The following is a 26,549-nucleotide window of genomic DNA, read 5'->3' on the forward strand; positions in this document are numbered from 1 at the left end:
ATTTTCCAATTCTTAACCCTAGTTTAAAAGGATATATTTGTAAATTAATATTAAATATAATCAATAGAAATAAAACGATTATTTAAATAGTTTATAATAAATATAAAATTATTAATAATAAATAAATAATACATTTATTTAAAAATTTAAGTTTACCAATTAAATAAATAAAAATTAGATATATTCATTAAAAATAATATTGACTTTCTAAAATACGAATTATTTCTAGCAATTATCTATTCTAAATTTCTGATTTCATATTTATTAGAATGTGAATCATTTATGTCTTTTACTATTTGACTAGACATATTTTTAATAACAAAAATAGAGGTCGAAGTCAAAATAAACAAATACCGAAGGCAAGACGTAAATTTCTTATAAATAATTTCAAAAATTTAGAAAATAAGCAGTTTAAATTAGAAGTAATATCCTATTTAGGGGATATACAGTCGTGTATAATTTCCTCTACTTTCCACTTGCAGAAAGTCGGTCTTGCAATGTGCCTTGTAATTGCTTTGAAATTTCTGGACGGCGAGATGAGAATCCATTTGGTACATCCGCCAACGGACGAAAAGTAACGGCCTTCCACAGCACTACATTCCAATACCAACACACAAGTAAACCACGAAATTGTTCATCGTCTCTTTCATCTCCTCAACCACCTCCATCAACATCCTACTATCGGCTCAAAATCTCCTCCATGGACAGCAATTGCAGCTTCATATCATGCGACAAGCTTGATCGTATGGCCAACTGGGTGGGGACTAACGTGGCGTCCGCCTTCTTCGCATCACTGGAACGTTGCTCATGCATCAATCTCAACACCACCGACCTCGAGGACGAAGAAGAGGCCAAGGACCGTCCTCTCATGCTTACCACGCACCCCGTCCACGACAACACGGAGTCCCCGGCCCAACCCCAGCTCACCACCGCCGCTCACTAGTTTCCGTTTTTTCACTAATCCAAACAAGTTAGGGTTCGTTATGTTGTGGAATTCATGCTTTTTTGAGTTTTTTTTTAAAAAAAAAAATCTGATGCGTTAACTTCGAAATTCTGTAGATAATTGCCAATAATTGATGTAATACTTTGTTTTGATGTAATACTTTGTTGTTTCGGTTCAGTTTTGTTGGATCAAAGCTTTTGAATTGTATTTTTTTAGATGTTTTGAAGAAGAATTGTCAGCTTCAATTTTGTTTGTTGGCTATTAATTCCCTTCTTTATTTTTAATTTTCTTTACTGGTTGGGCGCATTTCTGATGCTTCGATTCTATTTATCTAATTGCATGTGTATCTTGAAATTTAAAATAAATTCTTGTTCAAATTTGCGATATGCTCATCATCTTATTAGATTTGTAGCTTCTTGTGCGGGATCTGGTTAAAAAATGCAAATTCTTTTTTTGTTAATTAAATGAACATAGAAGTATCCTATTTACTTAGTGTTGAGAAAACATGCATAGGTTTTGCCTGCAAATGCTTAAACCTTCCTGGAATTTTAGATTCAGCACGATCTTCCCTTGCAGTTCAGAGAGATTAACTGTAGTATAGCTGTCATTTTGAGATATGCAAAGAGGTCTATGCATTCATAGTTTATACATTTTGATTTAGGCTACATTCTTTCTGCCTTAGGATTGAACTATAATAGTTATTATACCATGCCAGCATCTTGCATCAAACTTGAGCTTCTTATTCACCTGGTTTGGCATTTCCAAGGGTTTTTCATTTCAAACTCTGAAGATACTCCATTTCAATGGGCTATTCCATCAGAATAGAGGCTCATAAATTGAGTATTTTGACCACATGAAAGACTTGTGCCACTACATGAATGTGAGCAATAGTCTATAAATGGAAATTTTGAATCTGTTCAACTATTTGATCATCCATTTGATGGGGCTTCAGAATGATGATGCTTTGAAGAAAATCTTTATGTCTGGCTTAGTTACAGAATGGATTAGTTCTTTGTTTCTTATACGAATTTCCATTTTTATCTTGTCCTTCATGGTTGTTTTATGTTCTCCTAGCTGGTATATGGCAACCCATGATTTTGTGCTGGTTCCTTAGCAAGCCATTGTTGTTATTCTATATGTAGGAGTTGCTCCTGCTAGCTTAGGCTATCAAACACTTACATTTGAATTAGCCAAGAAAATGCACTCGTGTCATTCTGATTGTCGTTCCTCTTGTTTGTGTAATAGAGAACATTATATGCTATTTGAAGATAGTGTTTCTTGTTAGTGGAAACCAAGATACGAGAAAAATCTTTTCTTCATGATTAATGTTTTGACATCACTTGCTAGTTGTTTTTGTAGATTGGTTTCAGAAAAGTTTCTCTATTTGGTATGGTTAAATATCTATTGAATTGAGTGCAGCATTAAGACAGCTTTTACCTGTGAATCTGTGGTTTTATTTAAGGGACCTATTGAGCAAAAGAAATTTAATGGAAGACAATGAGCATTTTGCTTTAACATTCGGAAAGAATTACCGATAGAGGGTTGTATGGTCATTTAACTTTATCCATCATAACTTGTTCTGTCTTTGGCATGTAAATACTAAATTCAAGGAAGTTTCTAAATCAGATGTTAATTGATTTTTGGAAAGATCTTTACATTAAAGAGTATTAATTGGTACTAAAGAGGATCAATCTAGTTTTGAATATCACCAGTACTTTTTGTCCAGCTTAATGAGATTCAATATAGTTCCTGCAAAAGTGGATCTGTCACAGGAGACGACAAAAATCAGAATACGGTATCAGCTACTGTTTCCCACGAAGACATGCTAGTCTTGAGAAATTTCCAGTAAAGGAACTTTAATATGTTGTGATCTTTGCCTAATTGTTAAAATTTTAGTTTCCCAAGATTTCTATGTGGGCATGCATGCCTACTAAATCATGTCGCAGACATGCAAAAAGAAAAGAAATTGATGCTTTTGTTTGTATAGATTTTCTGGGGGATTGGAAAGTGGGGATATCATCAAACAGTTCAAAATTTGAAAAGCACAATTACACGCTAAAGAACTTCAGAAGGAAAACCAGAGCACAGCATGAGTTTGCAGTAGGTAATTGAAAGCTAATTCATTTTACATAGAAGTTAAAATTCTGAACCACTTGCAGCAGTAGCATTATCATCTATCGAATTTATATTACAAGGTTTCAGATCTCGCAGACAGGACTGTCACTTATCTTCACTATCTTTCCAGCATATCAGCATCAGCACACAACGACGGATGATATAGAGCCTTGCTTGCTTCTCTTTCAAAGTCGTATGTCTTGGAACCTTGAATTTTCCTTCTGTCTTGTGTGAAGAAGGCAGGCATCCATTACCCATGGGCTTATGTTCCTGCTGTTTTCACTGGAAAGTAAGAGGAAGAAAGCACTGCAAGGTGAATCTGACTGGAGTCTTCTACGGTGCTTGCTGATTCTCTCTTTTGGTGGAAAAGGACTGGTATTTGTCTCTAAAGACATCTTGAAAAATGGAGGAGTACGGAAGTTACATAAGTTTGTTAGAAAGTTTTTGTCTTTTAGATGCAGTGAGTTATTATTTTAAGTTGCTGTGTGGAAGTTGTGGTTTTCTTGGGAGCTCTGCTGGGCAACATGAAGCCTGATTTGTGCATACAGACCTTGCATCTCTTTAACGGTCTATTTTATGGAGAGATTCCGGCTAGCTGTCTCTAGTGGTAACCAAGCCAAATGTCATTGCAGTTTTTGGGCCACTTATATGCCCCTTTGTTTGTATTGTAGGAAACTGTTAATTGCCAACTCAAATGCCTTACGGATGACATGCTTACCGTTCTAATAGCTGGGTTTATGTTATGCATAAATCTAACCCTTTTTCCCTAACATTTTGCCTGTTAGTAATTTACGCAGGAGGTAACTTGTCTTTTTCTTCTTGCAAAGAGGACACCATCTTCACCACTCTTAAGGAACCAACGGGGACAACAACTGTTTGAAGAATCTTTGATTAGACGTTATTCTCTCGTTTCCTGGAAAAGAAAATGAATGAGAATAACTGAACATGACTCTTCCAATTGACAGAACCAGTTTATTGTTCGGAAGAATGAGATCTCCTAATCCTTTTTCTTCACCAATTAGTTTCTTGAATTTGAGAGCGTGTATTTAATTGATGTAATATGATTTATGATTTATAGATTTACGTTTAAGAAATGAAGATGTGATAACTTTTGAATTTTCAACACTTATTCACTAGAAGAATTAATCTCGAACTAAAAAGATTTAAAACACCGTAATAATTAAGTTAAGAAAAAATTTTATCTTCATTATTATCTCAATAATCAGATAAAATAGTTTTTTATAAATACATCATTATAACTAATGATAAAGTTAAACTAACTAACAATCAATTAAGAATTAATTAATTAACAGAAAACAAAAAAATAAAGATATGTTGAAAATTGTTCAACTATTCTCAAATGAGCTTAAAATATATGCTTACAAAATTTTAATTTTGTACGCGGTTGATGAGATCCTATTTAAATTGAAATTTTTTTAAATTATTATTTTATTAATATCAGTCACGAAAGTCAATTCAAATTTTTAATGTACACTCAAAAAATATAATATTTATTAAAAAAAAATTTAGCATTGAGTTTAAATATAGAAAATTACCATATTATTATTGCGAACCTATAAGCTTGAAAAATTTTGATCATAATCATCAACTTTGCAATAGATCCACCGAGGAGTCCTGCTTATTTTGCACAAAAAGGTGTGATCACCACGTTCTGCTCCATGAGATGTAGTTATCTTTGATGAGTTAAACACCAGCAGTGGATCGAGATTATTTGAATTATGTAAAAAGATATAACTGTTTGCATCATTAAAGATATATTTTCCTTATAGTTGTGATATAAGATTTTTCATAACATTTGAAAAAAATAAAAATAAAACAACAAGAACAAGAATTAAGAAACAAGAACCAAGGATTCTTTGACCAGATTATTAGGAAGGGAAATCAAATGAAGTGATTGAATGAAAAATCATTGAGTAAAGAAAAATCAGACGAAAGAGGGAAAGAGAATGAATGTGAAGTTATTGGGAAGTGAGTCAAAAGAATTTTGCTCTTATACCATAGTACTGAGTTAAGAAAAAGGTTTATCATCACCATCATCATCTCCTCTTTAATAAGATAAACTAAGTATCTATAGATACACATCAAAGCATTAAAGATAATGTAGACTAATTAACAACTAATTAATAACTAATTGGCTAATTAACATAAAAGAAAAGATAACAACCAACTAATTTACACCTTTAATATCTGTCAAACAACTTGTGGAGAGCTTAATTTCAAAAATGATTCATGAGTTTTAATTCTTTTCTCAATGCGATTTATGATCTTCCTCTTATAATCAAGTTCCTGTTTATTTTCTTGTTTAACTCAATTATATCGTTAACTTATCTGTTAAATAAATATAATTCTTAACATGATAATTACGTTATTAAAAACTTATGATATAGATATGTGTGTATTAATTTTTTTTCATGTTATGATTATATAAAAAAAAATTATCTTTAAAATTAATAAATTTAGATGATAAAAAATTATATTTATTATTTTTTTATATTAGATTTTTAATTCAATAACAAGTCTACTTCAAAAAATTGTTTTTCATTATGAATTAATTTGTTTTTTTCACATAAATCTCATTTGTTTAAAACTTTATTTGAAACTACAGTATTCTTTTACTTTATTTCACAATGTTTTCTAGTGAAAAAATATAAAATTTAAACTTCAACTTTTAAAAAATGTTTAAATTATAACTTTATTTTTTTAGTGTAAATCAACTAACAATTTCTAAAAATGTAAAAATTACCTTTGTGCTATGAGAAAAAAGTTAACATTATTTAATATCAGCAAACTTGGACGATGATATCATTTGTATTAATACATGAGGATAGCACGTAAATGATACATGATGTTTACATGGACTCATATAAAAAGGGCTTAATATGTCCTCTAAAAACCAAAATCCCCATACTTTTATCTCACGACTTTCAAAACTCATCCTCCAACTTCGTCCCCAATCATCCACCTACGAGCTTCTAACTTCAAAGCATCTATGCTAATGATTGCATCTTTTTAAAAATCCATTGTGCGACCTATCTGCTAAGGAAACACATTGCTTAGCCCATCAATGTCCATATGGAACTATATACAAATGGTTGCATCCGTACCATAGAAACCAAAATTTTCATATTTCTATCTCACCACCTTTGAAACCACCATCCATCATCGTCCTTAATCATCCACCTATAGGTTTCTACCTTGAAGCATCGTCGCTGGTGGTTACGTCTTCTAAATACATTGCGAGACATAATATATACGACTAATTAATATCTATTACTTAAATTCAATAATAACATGAACTTTGATTTTTATCTTTTTTTAGTAGGAGAACTCTAATGTCGTTACCAAAAAATAATTGATTAAATAAAAGAATGATTGTACTCCACAAATTATGCATGTTTATTTATTTTGACCTCCTTATGTTCATTTAATTTTAAAATTATTTTTGACTCATATAGATAGTTGGCTTTTTATTTTATATAACCACAAGTTTACTAATCACACCTTAACCTGCCAAAATGCAAGCCATTTTGGGCTTAAATGAAACAAACACAAGACTTAGGTATATGTGTTGACACATATTTAATATCCATGACATATGTGTTTACATAAGTATACTTAATATTAATTTTTTTTCTTCAGCATAATTAACTTTAATTTTTAGATCACAAATCATATCCACAACTAAGTTGTATCATCAAAAGAATGAAGGTCATTTCAACAATACAAAATGAGGTAGCAAGGAACACGTACTATATTATCCAGAAAATTTTAAGAAACACACAATATTTATGAACAACAGTAATAAATAATATCACTTTTCACAAAATAATTCAACAATAATAATATAAATTACAAATATACCACAATAGTAACAAAAAAGTTTAATTGTCACTATTTGCTCATCACTAAAACTTCAACATTTGTAGCGTAATAAACAACTATTTTATTATTTTCAAATCTTATTTCTATACAGAAATCATAAATAAAATAAAAGTATTATATTTAAATATTATATGTTAAGTTTGTCTAGTACAAGAATTAACAAAAATAAATATAAAATCTTTATTCTACTTATGTTTGGATTTTACTTTTATTATTTTTTATTATCCAAAAGAAAGTAAAAAAAATAAAAAGAAAAATGAGAAAAAGTGAGTGAGTAAAAAAATTAAGAGGGATAATCTCCTCAACTATAATACTCATTTTATATTCTTATTGTTTTCTCATTCTTTACTTTTTTTTTTTTTTTTTGTTTTTTGGTTTGGTTGCAACTTGTTCCCCTTCTCAAGCTCCCTCCACTCTCTCTTTCTCTTCATTTTTCTATTTTCCTTCTCTATTTGTCTTCCCTCCCTCTCTTTCTTTGTTGTTTCTCTATTATTTCCCTTTTGTCTTCTTCTTGCTAATGTATATATATATATTCTCATCTTCTGTCAAAATTCTCGATTTCTCAAGCTCAATACCATAACTCTCTTATCCTTCATTTTTTCCTCACAACCCTTTGAAATTAAAGTTTGTCTCTCTATTTTTGTTTGCTTTTCAAAACCACATTCCTCCCATCTCTTAAGCTTCTTTTTCCCCTCTTCCTTTTGTCTCTAAATCAAAACCAAAATAATTTTTTTTTTTTTTAAAGAGAAGTTATAAATTCATAAAGGACAATTGCCAAATTAATAATGATCACTAAAAAAATTAATTATGTGATTATTTACTGTAAGCAAATTAAATAAAAGAAGATGGAAGAAAAATAAATAAAAAATAAAGATATATATATATATGTATTTTAAAGACTTATGAGTTTGTTAATTAAAATTGAGAAAAATTGGTATTTTCATTTTTTGATGCCTCAACCTTGTGAACAATTCTCAACAATTTGGTGCGTAATTTTCAATGCTGATTTTATTTATTTATTTATTACCAGATAAATTGTTGTTGTGATAGGTTTTTTTATACAAAAAAAAAATATGTAATATTTTTGTGGCAATTTCAAAATGTTATATTTATATATATATATATATATATGCTGTTATTACTGCTTATTTATTTATTCATTTTATGTCACATTACGCTTTACAGTGACAAATTTTTAGTGACCTTAAATATTTTATACCAATAAATATATATTATGATGAATATTATTATTCTTCACAAAACAATAACATCAGCGTTAATACTACACTAATAACGAAAATTGTAATTTGCCATTAATTATTATAGTATAATAAATGACTATAGATTTCCAGCAACTAAAATCTTCCATTATTTTCAAATATTATTACGTTGACCCAAACATTCACCCAGCCATCAAGTCGAAGCTGACCCAATAGTTAGACTCTCCAAAACGTTGCCGTTCTGGGAGCCTCCCTTCTTTTCCCTAGGAGGAACTACAAAAGAAAACGCAGCATGTTTCTTCCTTCACTCCGCTTCTCCACAGCCAAAAGAGCAAAGCGGCGAGGCAATGAGACAGGAAGACAACGGCACGTCTATCAGGAGAAGCAGAAGAAACAACAAGGCAACAGAGCAGCGAAGAAGATAAGACAAGGAGACAACCTTTTAGTGAAGGTCAAGGGGCGAGTTTGAAAGAAGAACCAGGTCAGAGTAAGATATAGAGGCCGAAAAGGGGAGAGCTCTAAACAAAATAGGGGATTTTCTGGTTCAAATTGAAACATTTAGGGAACTGTTAGAGAGGTTAGCAGAAACCTGCGGGAGATACGACGATGGGAAAGAAAACTGGGAGCAGTTCAAGGTCGTCGGTGGTTAGCCCCAAAATCTTGAATCTTCGAATCGATTCGTGCAAGCATAAATATTCAACCTCTGACGAAGTGGTGGAATATCTCCGCTCTAATTTCTCCGAGTATGCTCGTCTTAAGCACCTGCCGTTGAAACGACGGGTTGAGCAAATCCTTCAGTCCAGGAATACCCCTTTTATCTTCCAACGGCAAGACCATGAGGGTGACGACGACGATGATGATGGCGATGAGCAAGTAGACCTTTCTCGCAAGAAACGAAGTAGGGCCCTTGAGAGTGAACATAGGTTGCAGAACCTCGAGAATTTGCACCTCCAAAGGAGACGAGCTCATGCTTGTCGGGACGCATCATCTGATGAAGAAGATGGGTCTGTTTCCACGTCGGAGGATGCTGTCTATGGGCAGAAATTGGAACCCCAGTTCGACCTCACCAAGTCCATGCTACGGGCTAATTACTCCGCTTCCAACAAGAAACCAAAGCCCACTGCTGAAGAGAAGAATGTAGAAGTCGAGATAGCCAGTGAAAAGATGAAAATCAAGATGGATATGAACCCAAGCATAAAAAAAGATGCCAAGGCTTCTGTTTCTTCTGGTTGTGGCAGAGTTCTGGAAGGGACCGGAAAGAGAGGGCCAAGATTCAGCGACTTGGGGGGATTGAGGAGCGTGTTGGAGGAGCTGATGATGGAAGTCATAATTCCGCTCCACCATCCGCAGTTGCCGCAGTGGCTGGGTGTGAGACCCATTGCTGGAATTCTGCTGCATGGCCCACCTGGATGCGGCAAGACCAAACTGGCTAATGCCATTGCGAACGAGACTGGCGTCCCCTTCTACCAGATTTCTGCTACTGAGGTTGTCTCTGGTGTCTCTGGTATGCAGCGTCTCTGCTTTTCACCCAATTAAGATTTTTCTTCGACTTGCTGCTTTATAGACTTGTATTACACTTTTTAAGTTTGTACTAGGAATATTTGAAAGGTAATGATGCAAACTGAAAACATTCCTTTTGCTGTTGTTATACTATAGATCAGTAGAAAGTATTGCTTTCTAAAAGGAAAAAAATCACAAATAAAAATGTCAAGAATATCAGAAATGAATTCATGCTTAAAATCAGTGCTGAGAAGTTTGTTTATTACTTGTGAGTTTCCACCCAATCCGGGGATGTAATTCTATGGCTTCTTTTCATCATTAGATCAATCTCTCTACAATGCAACCTCCTATTGGTTCATCTTACAGGAGTTGGACTTCTGATGCAGAATGAAATATTTTGGCTGTAGAAAATATTTTTTTAATTATTATTAAATCTGAATTATATAGGCTACTCATAAATTGTAGTTAGTTTTAGTAGGTTTTGAATTTAACTGATCTTTACTATTGAGATATGTTACTTGTTGATTGTGATTAGGTTTGTAATTAGTTCATAATAACCGCTGCTAACCTAGACAATAGGAGACAAAGATGAACTAAAGAATACTTCCAGGGTTAAGTTCCTCATTACCTTTGTGTTCTCTGTTCTGATCCATTTTTGTTTTCTAGCAAGTACTATTTATCTCTCTATATTTCCTTTTTTTTTTTGAGATAATCTCTCTATATTTCCTTATCTTAGTTCCTGCTCTTATGTTTGTCATTTGTCCTGTTCTTTTGTTATCTTACTTTAGTTTCCTCTAACTCTATAGTATTTTGATAAGTTGTTTCCAAACTGTACTTGTCCTACATCAATTTTGCTTCAGAACTTACATGTGCTACATCAATTTGGTCTCAAGTCCTACTTGTCCTATGTGATGGGGATAAAGCCACCCGACCATATGGTTTCTCTATGGTTTTTCTCCAAAAAAATTGGAATCTTGTCTGCTGTGTTCTTTGTGGGCTATTTGATGAATTCTTTGACTTCAGAAAGTTTGTTGATTCCTTGAACTCTACCTTCTAAATATTGAGGATGTTGACAATATAAAGGACTAGAGGCCAATTAGCCTAGTGAGTAGTTTCTAACTAATAGGCAAGGTGCTTGCATTAAGGCTAAAAGGGTGGTCAGATCAATTGTTGGGAAGCCCGATAGACTTTTTTGAAGGCTGTTACTCTTTAGATGCCCCATTGATTGCCAAAGAGGGAGTAAATTCAATCGTCCACTTGAGGGGAATGGGTTTGATGTATAAGTTGGGATGTTGAACATGTAAACAACTACAAACAAGTGGCTTGGTTTTTCTTTGAGCATCTTTTAGATTCCTCACAATATGGAAGAAATATATTTTTAAGATGTATAATCTCTTCCACATTTGTAGTTTTGATCAATGATGGCAGACTAATTTCGTACACTCTTTTAAGGGATTATGGAGGCTTTTAATAAAGCACTGATGTAGGCTAGAGATTCGTACTTGATCCAAGACTGAATATTGGGAGGGTGGGAGAAGAAAAGTGGTATTTCACTTACTTTTTGCCGATAATTCTCTTCTGTTTTGCAGGTGAAATTGGGACAAATTGTGTAACCTCAGATGCTTGCTTGTATGCCTTGAGGTGTTTTCTGGCATTAAGTCTACTCGGAAAAGTCTGCTAGTTGCTTTTGGGGAAATGTGAGAGTCCTAGGATGTCAAGTTAACAAGTTGCCAATTAAATATCCAGGTTAATATGTCAAATAGAGCTTTAGTAGATTTCCTACTACCTTTCTTTAGATAAAAGAGTTGGCTGATACCTTCTTAACTCACTTAAATATTGAGAGTTTTCAAGTGTTGCCATGAGCAACTTTTCATGTAGCCGAAAAAAAATCCCTTTTCGTAAAGCTGTTAGGACATGATGTTTTTCTTGTTATTGTTTAGCTATTTATACGGAATGACATTTCTCTTTTCCTATTATGAAGCTAGAAGCTCTTTTAATTTATATTGAGGCTAAGCACTCTTGAGGATTTTACTAAAATAATCTTTCCTAATAGACCTTTTTATACCCTTGATTTTGTTTGTTTTCTGATGGGTTTGCCTTTATCCATTTTAAAAGCTAGTTGCTGCTTGTTTGTGGCTGGTTCAGCACAACCATTTCTTTAAGCTTTTGGTTGGGGTCCTGCAATACCTGATAACAGGAAGCTATTTATGAAGTTATGTTGTCACCTTAATAGAACTATATTCTTGTCTATTTGGTTCCCAAAAAATATACATAGTTATTTCTGGTCAATGTTGTGAAATTTTTTAGGTGCATCAGAAGAAAATGTTAGAGAGCTCTTCTCCAAGGCATACAGGACTGCACCGTCTATTGTATTTATTGATGAGATTGATGCAATTGCTTCCAAGAGAGAAAATCTACAGAGGGAGATGGAGAGACGAATTGTAACACAATTGATAACTTGTATGGATGAATCTCATAGACTTGGTCTACCAAGGGATAAAGATCCAAACACAGCAAAGTCTGATTCTTTACCTGGCTATGTCCTTGTGATTGGGGCTACTAATAGACCTGATGTTGTTGACCCTGCATTAAGAAGGCCTGGAAGATTTGACCGTGAGATTGTTCTAGGTGTTCCGGATGAGATTGCAAGAGTTGAGATTCTCTCTGTGCTGACACGCAACCTTAGATTAGAGTGTTCTTTCGATCTTGTGAAAATAGCCAGGTTGACACCAGGATTTGTTGGAGCCGATTTGGCTGCTCTTGCTAACAAGGCTGGTAATCTTGCAATGAAGAGAATCATTGATACAAGGAAGTCTGAGCTTTCAAGAGATTCTATAGATGAGGAACATAACGATGAGTGGTGGAGACAGCCATGGTTGCCTGAAGAGATGGAGAAGCTAACTATCTCATTGGCTGATTTTGAGGTAGTCTAATCTATGTTATTCAAAATTTTCTCTAGACAAAAAGATTTTTTATATACCTTTCATTTTATCACATAGCTGTTGGAGGTAAAGGTTTTCAAATAATTCCTTATCCTCATAATCATAGGGTTTAAGATTGTTTTGTCATCAATTGGTTCGTATTCATCATACTAATGTTGGAAGTAGAGGTTTTTGAATAATCTCTGATACTCGTAATTATGTATAGGGTTTAAGCTTGTCTATTCATGAATGGTTTCACCATTTGCATGTATCAGTGTGACTGTTAAGTAAGATTGATAAAATTCCTGTCTTTTCATCTTTATTAAATGCACATAACTAATTTTGCAAATGCATGACCTTTATGTATTTGATGCTTTTATGGTGATTTGCTTGGTTTTCGTTATATATTGCTTATTTGCAGTTCATTAACGTTTGAAAATTGCTTAGTAAAATTACTAAATTACTTTTCTTAACACTGACATGGCTTTCATTTGATATCATCTGCCATCTTTTCTCTGTGTTTTTTTTATTCTTCGCAGGAGGCTGCAAAAATGGTGCAACCATCTTCTAGAAGAGAAGGATTCTCTACTATACCTAATGTCAAATGGGAAGATGTTGGTGGGCTTAACGGTCTAAGGCAGGAATTTGATCGATATATTGTTAGGCACATAAAATTTCCGGAGGACTATATGGTATTATTGATAACTGCTATCCCTGTTCCTGCTTCCTGGTTCCTACTCACTGACCCTTTCATTGTCTGCAGATATGTTTGCCCACTCATCAAGCTTTTAATACTAAAAATGATGAACATTAATGGATGTGATGTGGCAGTGCATATCCTCAAGAACTGAAAAAAATTGGAGAAGAATTTATTGTTCTGCCAAGGCTACTTATGAAAGTATTGCTTGATAAATTAAAAGGTTTAATACTTGGAATGTTGAAGCTGGTGGAATCTTAACATATTCCAGTTAGGTTGATTTTAGAAACAAATTGGTTGATGAATGAAAAACCTGTATGAAATAGTTTTGCTTGCACGTGCAGTGGAGGTTTCTTACTTTTCTTTGATTCGGCTCTCAATTCTGTCATTTTTTCTTCAAATCGTTACCATGAATTTGGCCTATGATTCTTCAGGTAAAGTAGTTCTTGATCTATTTGTTATTTGTTAACACCCTTAAATGCTCTTTTTAGAGTGATCCTTACTAAAACTTTCTGAAAGTTTCTACTTGCTAGAAAGGTAAAGTTTTTGTTTGGATTGCAGTTCTAAGTAGGCTGAATACTAATAATTTGCTTTAGGCTCGTAGGCTGCATCATGTTTTGTCCCCGGGTTGAGTCCAATGTGTTTTAGAGCTGATGAATCTCACAGTTGTCTTTTCTTGTATCGTGATATGGCTTAGAGACAATGGACTTGCTTATTTGGCACTCTTGGTGTTTCCTTGGTTTCTCCTTTAAATTTAGGTTGTATTTTTTCTTCAGTTTGTGGTGTTGGTAGGAGGGTAGAAGATAGATTACTGTGACAAGGGGCTTTATTTTCTTGGTTGTAGGTGTTGGGTTGGAGAGAAATTTCTAGGATTTCAAGAATGATTTCTTGCCGTTATTGCTTATATGTGAAGGATGACTTTTTGGCATCTTTTTGGGTTAAGTCATATAGGCTCTTTAAAAATGTCTTTTTTTTTTAAAAAAAATCTATTCTGCATTGATTGGCTGATTATTTTTATTGACTTCTACTGACTCTCCTCTTTTTATTTTGTTGTTTTATCTTTGTTTTGGTTGGGGGAAACTAGTTCTTTAGTTGATCTCTTTTCATCCTTCTAGTGAATAATGATACTTATTTTTAAAAAAAATTAGAAAAGAGGTTTTTTATCTGTGAATCAATAGCATGGTGGATATTTTATCTTTATAACTACATTCAGTTTGCAACAGTTTTCTTAATCTTTCTCATTTTAACAGGACACTGTAAAAAGATCAAACTTGATGTTCCTTTAGTATGTCTATTTCAGTGGCAAAACTTTACAAACATTAGTTCAACAACTGAGATATATTAGTGGAATATAGATGTTGCAGCATAGTTGTAACTTTGTTTATGCTAATTTGTTTGGTAGCTATAGTCGTAGCTTGAGTTTTTGCAATTTCATCTGATTCCCTTTTGTATATTAGTTTTTATCTTGTTGGCTTCAGGTGTAATCTCTTCCTTTCTTGGCACTTGTTTTTGCTGCTTATCTTGATAGACAGCATTCCTGCCATAAAATGAATGTGATCCTAGAGTTCTTTGTGATATCAGGAATTCGGAGTTGATATGGAGACAGGATTTTTGCTTTATGGTCCACCAGGCTGTGGCAAAACATTGATTGCCAAGGCCGTAGCTAATGAGGCAGGAGCAAATTTCATCCACATCAAGGTAATTACTAGTGCATTCTTTTCCTTTCTATTTTTTTAAATGGTTTTGGGAAGTGTCTTCTGTGTTCGGTAACTGTCTTTTGTTCGTTTGCATGCAATTTGCAAGCTCTAGTTCATATTATCTAAAGTTCCATTGACTGGTTAGGGCCCTGAACTTCTAAATAAATATGTTGGAGAGAGCGAGCTAGCAGTTCGAACATTATTCAGTCGTGCCAGGACATGTTCCCCATGCATACTCTTCTTTGATGAGGTTTGTCTTCTATTTTGATATACTTCATCATTATTTTGCATTTCGATTAGGTGCTAGGATTTCATTACAACACCTATTGTTGTTGTAACTATAGGGAGTTTCCCATTTTGGAATCCTAGATTTTCATTTATGTGTGATTTATAGGTTGTAAATAGGAAGAAAAATAAGAAAGTTCTATGACCTCCTCTGCTCTAGTTTGGCTTTTGGTTAATCAACACCCTCTTCGTTATGAATCCCTGACCATCTCCTCTTATGGTGCCTGGAGGCAGAAAGACTGTAGGATTCAACATCTAGTTTATTGAACATCCAGGGATGGTGAGTGGATCTATCTCAAAAGCTCTTGCTGGGTATGGTCTCAGTTCTGCCAAGAGCATCATTCTATTTCTGTGATTATGTTGGGAGAAAGGAATATGGTTTTGAGTGTTATGCATCTAACCTTTGAAATTAGATATCTTTGGTTTCAGATCTTAAGTGTTATAACAATGATCATTCCCCTCCTCAATGAGATGCAGAAGCTTCTTGACCTTTTGGCTGATTCTCTTCTGACCCTTCTCTCTATCTTGTGCATGGCTTGCACCCCCTTGATGCCTTTCTTTATATTACTCGTTTTCTTCTTTGCAAAACAATCATTATCGATTCTTGATTTGTTTTTAGAATTGTCGGGTTCTTTTGGTTACTTGAGAAATTTTGGGTCTTACTGAATGACGTTTGATAAAAGATAATGAATTGTTACTGAACTTTTGAGGTTTTGACATCTCTATAATTATCTTAGGTGGATGCACTGACAACAAAACGTGGGAAAGAAGGGGGATGGGTTGTTGAGCGGCTTTTGAACCAGGTAAATTAATCTTGTGTAGCTGTTATTTTACAGTCTCTATTGGCTACCTCTATGTACTCTCCACAATAATTTATTGCGTCTTGGTTTTAACTAAATGCATGGCTTACAAGTGCAGCTACTCATAGAATTGGATGGTGCAGAGCAACGGCGAGGTGTTTTTGTCATTGGAGCCACTAATAGGTGTGGTTTATTGTCCATTCCCTTTAATATTTGTTCTGATGGTGGTCACTAGTACTGTTTATTTATTCCAGTTGGCATCTTGTTTTGCAGAATTGACGTGATAGATCGTGCTGTATTACGGCCTGGTAGGTTTGGCAAACTTCTTTATGTTCCACTACCTAGTCCAGATGAACGGGGTTTGATCTTAAAAGCACTTGGCCGCAAGAAGCCAATAGATTCCAGTGTGGATTTGAGTGCCATTGGGAGAATGGAGACTTGTCAAAACTTCAGTGGGGCTGATCTTGCTGCACTGGTTTGTTTACAATCTTATCTTCTCTGTATGTTATTCTGGAAGTGTTTGTGAAAACTTTAGTGGAGCTTTTGGCTTCACTTTTCTCAAAATTCTGTCCACAGAATCAATATCAACTTACAATTCATAGGATCTTCTGTGCACAATGTGTATAGTCTTGGTTTGAGGGCTTTAAAGGCTTACAGTTTCTATTAAAATGACTTTAGATTAATGAAGCTGCAATGGCTGCTCTAGAAGACAAACTGACGTCAAGTATGAGCTGTTCAGATCAAACTCCATGGATGATCAAAACGATCCATTTTGAACTCGCACTGAAAAAGGTCTCAGCATCCGTCAGTGAGAAGGTATACTTCCCCTTATAAACGCCAAATGCATAGTGTATCAGGTCCTTTCTGTCTATTCAAGTAGTTGTAACACTATCCTTTTTGGCTGTTATTTGGGAAGCAGCAAAACCTTTATTACCAGGCTTTGTCAGAGAAGTATAAAACAGCATAAGCAGAAATCTTCAATTGCTAATGACCAGGGAAGGAATGCAGGACAAAGAAGCCATGTTGATGTGGCAAGTTTGTTGATGGTCTGATGACTACAGCGGATATATCGAGCATCCAGCTTGTATTTCTGACCATATGGTAAAAGCTAGTTGCTGATTAGAAATGTCCGTTTAGGGGACTCAATTTTTTAACTTTTTTTTTTTGTTCTTTTGGATGCAAAGGGAGAATAATATTCATATTTTTTTAACTTTTACTTAAAATAATTCTTTTTTCCTCTAAATATTCCCAGAGTTCTCAAACCATCTTGTTCTTTATAGTGCTGGTACTTTTTGAACCATCACCCTAAGTCAAAGAGGGGAATAACTGACCACGGTGGTAGCAAACCATAATGTCTAGTTATTTGGCATATCCAGACATCTTAAACCAACCTAAGAAAACACTAAACCACACACAAAAGCAAAAACAAAATTAATTTTATTCATGAGCAGATAAAGGACTACAACCACATAATTTATAATGAAAATGTTTCAAGAAATCTTGTTGAATTAAAGAAGAGAAAGCGAACTTACCGAATTGAAATTTTGGTGATGAGCAACATGGTGGACGCTCATTTAACATCACAAGTAGAATCTGACACCAGTACACACAGGCATGCAGATGTAACACAAAGATCATCATCAGTTGCCTCATTTTTGGTCCAATACTAAATATATACTTACTTAAACATATACATATAAATAATGTATATAAAGGTTTCCTTCTTTGTGTGTGTGTATATATATACAGCTAGCTAAAAATGTATATTTTGTGCATTAGTTTATTTCGTGCTTTCTTTTAGACAGTGAAATGTATCAGTTCTTATCAATCCCCAATGGCCTTTTAGCTTAGAGGCCAACTTTATATCAGCACATTTTTTTGCATGCGTTACATTGCATACACTCCCTTTTAAATATGATTTCGGGTTTAACTTTGTAGATATTTAACAATCATGGTAAACCTGTTTAAAAATTTAATTATGCTTCTTCAGTTTTAAATTCCATCAATTTTTATTTTTATTCAAATTTTATAAAATAATAATATAATGTAACCATAACAAAAATTTTAATAAAAATAGTACTTTAGTTACAAGTTAATTTTATATTCAATTCAAATTAGTATTTTTATTATTTATTTATTATTATAAATTCATAATCATAGAATTGAAAATATCAGAAAATTGATTAAATTATGCATCAAATTTTAAATTATGATTACTGATTTTCATATATTAAATAATTAAAATTTAATAATTACATAAAAACAAAAAAAATAGGTTTAACATGTGCATTTTAGTTTTTTTAACTCTTAACTATTTGATTATATATGTATATCAATGCCAAATTTTTTATTACTATTTTTAATTTTTCTTATATCACATAAAATTTATCATAATGATTACATAAGCGATAATTTTCTAAGAAGATAATTTTTTAACGACCTTAAATATTTAATCATACCTCAATCTTCAAATAAAAAAGACAAATTTTCTCTCTCAAAAACTAAAAATCTTCCATTAGTCTTTAAATGTCATGTCTCAATTTTTTCCAGACAAAAAATGAGATATAAATATTTATGTTTGAGGTAGTTGTTCTTATTACAATTTTGTTTTTTAAAAAAGAAATAATAAATAACAAAATAAACAGAAGAAAAAAGAAAGATTGAAAAGGAAATTTCATCAAAGAAAATGGAAAAATTAAGAGAGAGAAAAAAGAAATTATCAGTGAAAAAAGATACCCAGGCATTAGAAAAGATGTCAAGGCTTCTGTTTCTTCTGGCTGTGGCAGAGTTGTAGAAGAGAATGGCAAGCTACGGTCAAGGTTCAGAGATTTTGGAGGGGATTGAGGAGCGTGTTGGAGAAACTAATGAGGGGAGTAATAATGTAGCACCCGGAAAGGAGAAAAAAAAAAAAAAAAAAAAAAAAAAGGGGGCCACGTCAGCAGGCCCGGTCAGCAGTCCCGGCCAACCAGGGCCTGCCACGTGGCAAGATCGCGTCACTCCGAAAGGAGCCACGTTGGCGATCCGCGTGGGTGCGATCCGACGGCCCAGATCAATCGCGCGATCCGACGGCCTAGATTCAAACGCACGGACGGTCCAGATTCAATCAAAAACGAACGGCCCAGATTAAAACAAAATGAACGGCTATGATCAAAAGGCAAGGGGTTATAAATAGAACCCCCACACCAGACCACAAACCCTAGCCGCCAGCCGCTCGCCGGAGAAGACGAACCAGAGGCCGACCGCCGCCACCCGCCGCCACTCGCTGCCGCACCGGGGAAATTTCCGACCGCCGATCGAGGTAAATTTCATACCTCCGACTCGTTTTTCCCCGCTGATTCCTCCTATGGCCAAATCGAGGCCGAAATCCCGGCCAAACGGCCGGAATACGCGGCCGAAGCCCAGCGGCGCCACCGCGCCCCCTCTCGGTTTTTGCCTCCGACGAGGCCCTTCCCGGCCTCCGTTCGATGCAATTTTTATATCACCGTGATCACCATTCTTTTCTCTACAGGTTGACCGGAGCCGAATCACCAAAACACGAACCTCGCCGGAGAGCCGCTGCACCCGAGAGCGCCGCCGCCGGTAAGCTCCGTTTTTCCGTGATTTTTTGGCCCCCCGAGGGCCCTAGGGTTGTTTTCTGACAAGGACCAATGCGAGCGTGGCCGAATTCGGCCGAAAACGGCCGAAAACAGCCAACCCGAGGCGACTCGCCGCTGCCAGCGGCGGCGCCGTCGCTGGAGCACGGCAGAGCCGCCGTGCCGGAGTTGCGATTTGGTCCGAAAGGGGCCCTGGGCCTAATTTGGATTTTTTTTGGAACACGTGCAGGTACTGTTAGTGTGTTTTAGTTCCCCGGGAAAAATTCAGGGAAAATTAAGGACGGCCTGCAGGCGCACTGTGAATCGTATTCGGATCCCGAAAACAAGTAAGGACCCCTCACCCTATTTCCTATCACGGTATTAAAGTTCAAAATGATAAAACGGTATTTCTTGAATTAACGAATGTGTGAAATTGCTTAAGGTGGCTAATGGAGCCCGAGTCTAGTGTGATTGATGATTTACTGTTATTTGGCCTGTTTACAGCTTTAAATGCAAAATGAGGTTTGATGTGTTCATTTTACAGATTTGTGTGCATGTACTACGTTTTTATTAATTATGGGTTGAATGACTGAAAAACTGATACTGTATGTTGTCTGTTTGGTATGAATTACGATTTGCTTGTTTAAATGTGAATTGATGATGCTGACTGAGGAAAAGGAAAATGAAAGATTGTGTAGACTGATAATTTTATTATGGGAGTCAGCCTGACTAGATATCCTGGGAGATGGTGGACGGACCAGGTCCGTAGGGAACCCTACCGGGATTGTGGTCTCACATGCCGGACGGGGTATGGAGATCTTATGGTTTGGCGCCCATATCGGACGGGATATGGGGACGGCCCGTTTCACCCTCATACCGGACGGGGTATTGAGGTTTATGGTTTTGGCGCCCATACCGGACGGGGTATGGGGACGGCCCGTTTCACCCTCATACCGGACGGGGTATTGAGGTTCATGGTTTTGGCGCCCATACCGGACGGGGTATGGGGACGGCCCTGGAAACTGATTATGAATGTTAAAGGTTAACGGGTAGCGGAACCCCTATGGACCCCCACGGATACTAGTAGGCTGGTAAATGAGAAAAAAAAGATATGTTGTACAATGATTGAATTACAAGAGGCGTGATAAGTGTTATGTTTTACAGCTTAGATTATTCAATGATTATGATAATGTTATTGTTTTTCTCATATTGTTTTCATAAATTCCACCAAGGTAAGTGGATGGTAAAGGTTTTCATGTTAATAAACGAGTTTGTTGTAAATTATGCTCCATTGGTTTTTTTATGTTTTTCTACCCACCTTTATCTCCGTGACGGTGAGATATCGTGATGTTCTTACTGGGCTAGTGTAGCTCACTCCTTAATTAACCATTTCAGATCAGGAAGATATGGTTCCCGAGCCCGTTCCGCAGGAGGACGACGAAGGGGATGCCTAGAGACTCTGTAGTCATACGCATAGTTTATTTTCGAGTTTTCTTTCTTAGTTAGTTTAACCTTTTATATTTTAAGTACGTTTTTGGTTTTTCGTGTAAGGGATGTTAACTGAAATTTTGATCTCACTTCCGCATTCGATATATTTAAATACTCATTTCATTTTAATATTTTCCGGGGCTGTTACAAATAATTCTGCTCCACCATTCGCAGTTGCCGGGTGTGAGGCCCCATTACTGGTATTCTGCTGCATGGTGCACCTGGCTGCGGTAAAGGCCAAACTGCCTCATGCCATTGCAAATGAGACTGATGTTCTCTTCTACCAGATTTCCGCTAGTGATGTAGTTTCTGGTGTCTCTTGTTTGCAACGCCTCTGCCCTTAACCCGATTAAGATTTTTCTTTCGCATGCTGCTTGATATACTTATATTAGACTTTTAAGTCAAATGTAATAATGCAAAAATATTTATATTTCTAAGATTTACTAAGTAGCCTATATAAGTTAGATTTAATAGTAATTACAAAAATATTTTCTATAGCCAAAGTATTCTCGTTCTGCATTAGAAGTCCAACTCCTGTAAGGTCAACCAATAGGATGTTGCATTCTAGAGAGACTGATCTAGTGATACAAAGAATTTATAGAATTACATCCCCGGATTAGGTTGGAACTTACAAGTAATAGACCAACTTCTCAGCACTCGTTTTACGCATGAATTCATTTTTGATTTTTTTTCTATTTTTCTTTATAATTTTTGTCCTTTTAGAGAGTAACATTTTCTATGCAAAAGGAATATGTTTAGTTTGCATTATTACCTTTCAAATATTCCTAGTAAAAGCCTGCTTTAAGCCCTTCTTCAACTTGTACACTTGCTCCTCTTTCCCACGAACAATAAAACTTTCAGGTTGAGATACATACACTTCATCATCCAGCTCTCCATTTAAAAATGCTGGTTTGACATCAAATTGATAAATAGGCCAATTTAATTGAGCAGCTAAAGCTATTAGAATTCTCACCGTCTCAAACCGAGCAACCAGAGAAAAGATGTCACCATAATCCATACCTTGCTGTTGCGCATATCACCACAAGTCGTGCCTTGTGATTTTGTATGCTGCCATCTTCTTGAAATTTTGTTCTGAACACCCATTTCACTCCAATATCTTTCTTGTCTTTCGGTAGATCCACTGAATCCCATGTTTCATTCCTGCGAATGCTTCAAGTTCTTCCTTCTCAGCTGTGTCTTCAAATGTTAGTGGATTAGCTACAAATAAGGCTTGTGTAGCCTCATAAATTTCAGCCAATGACCTGAATTTTCTTGGAGGAGTATCATCATCGGATGAACTTTTATTGCTGGAACTTGAAGAAGTGGAGCTTGATGGAGTTGAAGAAGGTGAGCTGGACGTATTTAAAGGAGTTGGCTACTGTCTATTAGTTGGTGGAACTTCATTTTCAAGTGGAACTTCAAACTGAATGCTATCTGATTTTTTTTCCAAACTCCAGATTGCATCTTCATCAAATACAACAATCCTGCTAATAATTATCTTGCCACTCAAAGGGTTAGAGAGCCTATATGCTTTAGATTAAGAGCAATAAGCAATAAAGATATCACAGATTTTTCATCAGGTTTGTTGCGATTCTGTGAATCTATCAAGGAATAGGAAATACAAACAAAGATTTTTAAATGGCTTACCCAAGGTCCCCTACCACTCCAAGCTTCATATGGTGTTTGGTTGAGAACATCCTTTGTAGGAGATAAATTCAATAGATAGACAGCAACAACAACACTTTCAGCCCAAAATTGATCAGGCAGCCCTTTGCTTTCAGCAAGCTTTTTGCCATTTCAACAACCATTCAATTTTTACGTTCAGCTACTCCGTTTTGTTCCAGTGTATGTGGTGCGGTCAATTCTCTGTGCAAGCCTTGTTCTTCACAAAATTGATTGAATTCATTAGATAGAAACTCCCCTCCTCTATCAGTACGCAATGCCTTTATGCTTCTTCCACTCTGCTTCTCAACGGGTGCCTTGAACTTTTTAAAGATCTCAAGCATTTTAGATTTGAATTGGAGGAAGTAGACCTAACTCATACGGCTGTAATCATCTGTAAACAACAAAAAATACCGATTTCCACCCAAAGATTGTGCTTTCATAGGGCCACACAAAGCAGCATGTACAAGTTCAAGACACTCATATGCCCTTCTAGACTTTCCAATCGGAAATGGTTTTTTACATTGTTTCCCATAAATGCACCATTCACACAAATTTAAGGACTCTCTATTTTCTTTAACAGCAAGAGCATGGCTTTCAACACTAGAAACCTCAAGTGGAAAAAACTTATTAGGTGTCATTTGAACATCAGCAATAATTTAATTAGATTTTTTATTTCTAATCACACAAGACACATCATCAAACATGATAGAATATCCACTAGCCATAAACTGCCCAATGCTCAATAGATTTTGTGATGATAAAGCAGGAACAAAATAGACATTGTGAAGGAGTTTTGTGTTACCATGACCATTGCTTAATGCCACCGTGCCTTTGCCTTCAACTTGCATTTGTTCATCATCACCAAGTCTTACTTTCACCTTGCATGACTCATCCAGCTCCTTGAATAGAGATTTGATCCCAGTCATATGGTTGGAATAGCCGCTGTCCAGAAACCATATGCCACTTGAAGCTTTGGTGCCATCTTGATAGGCCATGAAGAGCTTAATCTCCTCTTCATCTTTAACATAATTTGCTTGCTTTTTCCTTTTCCAGCAGTCTGCCTTTATATGCCCGTATTGCTTGCAATAATAACACTGAATATTACTTTTGTAATTTTTTTGTTTTCCAGTCATCTCTCTTTGTTCATCTTGTCCAGCAATTCTGCCTCTACCTTGATTACCTCTGCTTTGATAACCTCCTCTACCACGTCCTTTACTTGTTGCCTTGAATCATCTTGTTGTTTGGGAGACTCCCCCATCACTTGAAAAGCCTTCTCTTCAGTCTTTTCATTCAGCCGATTCAATCTTGCCTAATGGGATTACAAAGAACCCATCAGCTCGTCAAATGAATGAGTAGCCAAGTCCTTAGACTCCTCAATGTCTGCTACAACGTGATCAAACCTTGGAGTTAAACTCCTTAACACTTTTACAACAGAGGTTTGATCAGAAATCTCTTCCTCGTAAGATCTCATTTGATTAACAATCGTTGCAACTCGTAAAAGAAATTCTTGTACCGATTCTCCGGTTTTCATTTGCAACATCTCAAAGTCACGACAGAGAGATTGAAGTTTTACCATGATTACCTCAAGGAGCCTTGGTATGCTGTTTGCAAATTTATCCGTGCTTCTTTAGTTGTATTTGCTCCTACAATTTTAGAAAAAATAGATTCATGCACTGCTTGCTGGATGAAAAATAGTAATTTAGAATCCCTTTTTTTTTTTTAATTTTCTCTTAATCTATCTTCTTCATCTGGATTAGGATACCGATTCTCAACGAAGTCCCATAAATCTTGAGACTTGAATGATGTCTTCATTTTGATGCTCCAAAATTCGTAGCTTTCACCATGAAAGATAGGAATTGCTGGTTTAGAAATACTCAAGACATTGCCGTTTGTTGCCATGAGATGCACGCCCAATTACAATCGAACTTCGCTCTGATACCACTTTTGTTAGAGCATAGTTTTGTTGAACTCAGACTTACTGCAAATTTACGGCCGCAGCAAGGAAACATATAGCAGATAAGAAATGAATGCAGCCAAAAAATAAAAATATTAATAAAAACATTTAATGGGTATGAGCTGCTGCTGGAATTTTAGGTGCAGGGGGATGATTTATTCAGCAACTAGAAATGACTTTTAGATAGGCTTTACAACTCAACTGAAGACAGAAAAAATAGCAGAGTAATCTGCCACTTGTTATTGTCGTAACTATAGGGAGTTTCCCATTTTAGGATCCTAGATATACGTGTTAATTTTACCAATTAATTAGATGACTTACTAATTTAATATTTTATTTTATCATCCACTTATAACAGTTGAAGACAACTTAAATGACACCCAAAATAATAGATAACTGTTATAAAGGAAAAAATACCTTGACGGAGAGAATTAAGTTTTTTTTCAAGGAGTCTCTCAATCATGCTATGGCTGCATAATCTCAGAATGATATATAACTCTAACTTTTTATTGTCTTTCTTTTCTTGAGATGTATTGAATTCAATAAAAAGATGACTTCAACATAAAAGTTTTCTTACATTTGGTATCAAAGTAAGGTTGAATTCACATATATTAGAATTATACTAAGAGTCTATATAAATATATATATATATATAAATATAATTTTACACTATCAGTTTGTAAAGACCCACAAGTACTTAAATAATAATATTAAAATTTATAAATTTTGTAGAAATAATTTAGAATTTAGGGTTACATTCCTTGTACAATTTAATTGAAATGACCAATAGGCTTACAAGAATATCCATTGAAATACATAAAAAAAATAAAAGTATAAACAAAAAACCTATATGATCAACCTCTGTTGCGTATTTGGAAAAACAAGAGGCAACTTTTTTATTAATTTTTTTGCTAGTCAGGATTCGGATCTTGATTGTTCTGATATGAAATTGTTAATAATAAGAAGGGGGAGCTACACTACCCCAGTAAGAATATCAACACTTTACCACCGATACAGAAAAATCAAAAATTTTTAAAAATCGTAAAATAACCAATGGAGCTTATTTTTCTCTCTTAAGTAAATTAATTTGACCTATAAATATTTATTCTCCACTCAGATACCAATTATGAAGGAAGGAACCAGAATAGTTATTCACATCATACATTCTAAAAGACCAACAATAGTAAATTTTTACCTTTTTATTTACTTACTGGTGCAGCTAGGGGTTTATAAGGGTTCCCACTACACGTGGATCAAGTATCCATTCTATTAATCAACCAGCCGTCCCCATACCCCGTCCGGTAATGGACGCCAAACACACCACTGCTTCAATACCCCATCTGGTTATGAGCGTAATCAAAAAGTTTTCAACCCCTTCTGGTATGAGATTTCTCAGCCCCGTTCAACTGAAAGTAACGTATATAACAGGGTCTGCCCTATGTACCAGGTCTGTACACTCTTTCCCTTGATATCTCGTAAGCTCTTTTAATTTTTAGCACGTTGCGTACACATACTAGTCCTCATTACCATTTAGCCACCAAATACATGCAATACTCACATTTCAAAATTACAGAATAATATGACAATCCTTTAATAGAAAATATAAATTGATACTCAATAATTCAAGAAAACGTAATTAAGACATTCAATAAATTAAATAAACTAAATAAACAAGAAAAACAATTACAATCAATAAATTAAAGTATACGAAGTAACAGTAGGCAAGTAAAACAATATAAAAATAAATAAATGACACAGATAAGTAAGGAACAATTATACACTGATCAGT

At 35.0% G+C, this 26,549-nt stretch overlaps 2 protein-coding genes across 3 annotated transcripts; one reads left to right on the plus strand and one right to left on the minus strand.

Annotated features, from left to right (window-relative positions):
• Positions 1-8,465: 8,465 nt before the first annotated feature.
• On the plus strand, positions 8,466-17,324 carry LOC110811044 (cell division control protein 48 homolog C-like). 2 transcript variants are annotated; one of them, XM_022037404.2, is made up of 10 exons: positions 8,469-9,685; positions 11,989-12,605; positions 13,142-13,294; positions 14,881-14,997; positions 15,142-15,246; positions 16,019-16,084; positions 16,200-16,264; positions 16,355-16,556; positions 16,760-16,897; positions 17,001-17,324. In XM_022037404.2, the coding sequence occupies exons 1-10, from the start codon at positions 8,788-8,790 to the stop codon at positions 17,046-17,048; spliced, it is 2,409 nt and encodes an 802-aa protein (XP_021893096.1). In that variant the 5' UTR covers positions 8,469-8,787; the 3' UTR covers positions 17,049-17,324. The 2 variants fall into 2 exon arrangements, with proteins under 2 accessions (XP_021893097.1, XP_021893096.1); XM_022037405.2 differs by lacking the exon at positions 15,142-15,246 and having other exon boundaries at positions 8,466-9,685.
• Positions 17,325-21,835: 4,511 nt separating this feature from the next.
• LOC148253732 (uncharacterized) lies at positions 21,836-25,018 on the minus strand. Its single transcript, XM_088219843.1, has 2 exons — positions 23,609-25,018; positions 21,836-23,197 (listed from the first exon to the last, which is right to left on the minus strand). The coding sequence occupies exons 1-2, from the start codon at positions 23,937-23,939 to the stop codon at positions 23,175-23,177; spliced, it is 354 nt and encodes a 117-aa protein (XP_088075969.1). The 5' UTR covers positions 23,940-25,018; the 3' UTR covers positions 21,836-23,174.
• Positions 25,019-26,549: the final 1,531 nt, after the last annotated feature.

This window comes from Carica papaya, chromosome 5, assembly GCF_054855325.1.
Source record: "Carica papaya isolate Zhongbai chromosome 5, ASM5485532v1, whole genome shotgun sequence".
Classification (NCBI taxonomy): Eukaryota; Viridiplantae; Streptophyta; class Magnoliopsida; order Brassicales; family Caricaceae; genus Carica; species Carica papaya.

Excerpts from the sequence above, each read along its gene's own strand:
- LOC110811044 (XM_022037404.2), top strand. The coding sequence starts at position 8,788 with ATGGGAAAGAAAACTGGGAGCAGTTCAAGGTCGTCGGTGGTTAGCCCC. Across the intron at positions 12,606-13,141 it reads TCTCATTGGCTGATTTTGAG|GAGGCTGCAAAAATGGTGCA; the intron begins GTAGTCTAATCT and ends TATTCTTCGCAG. Across the intron at positions 16,898-17,000 it reads CAGCATCCGTCAGTGAGAAG|CAAAACCTTTATTACCAGGC; the intron begins GTATACTTCCCC and ends TTTGGGAAGCAG.
- LOC148253732 (XM_088219843.1), bottom strand. The coding sequence starts at position 23,939 with ATGACTGGAAAACAAAAAAATTACAAAAGTAATATTCAGTGTTATTAT. Across the intron at positions 23,198-23,608 it reads GGCATTAAGCAATGGTCATG|ATGATTACAGCCGTATGAGT; the intron begins GTAACACAAAAC and ends TGTTGTTTACAG.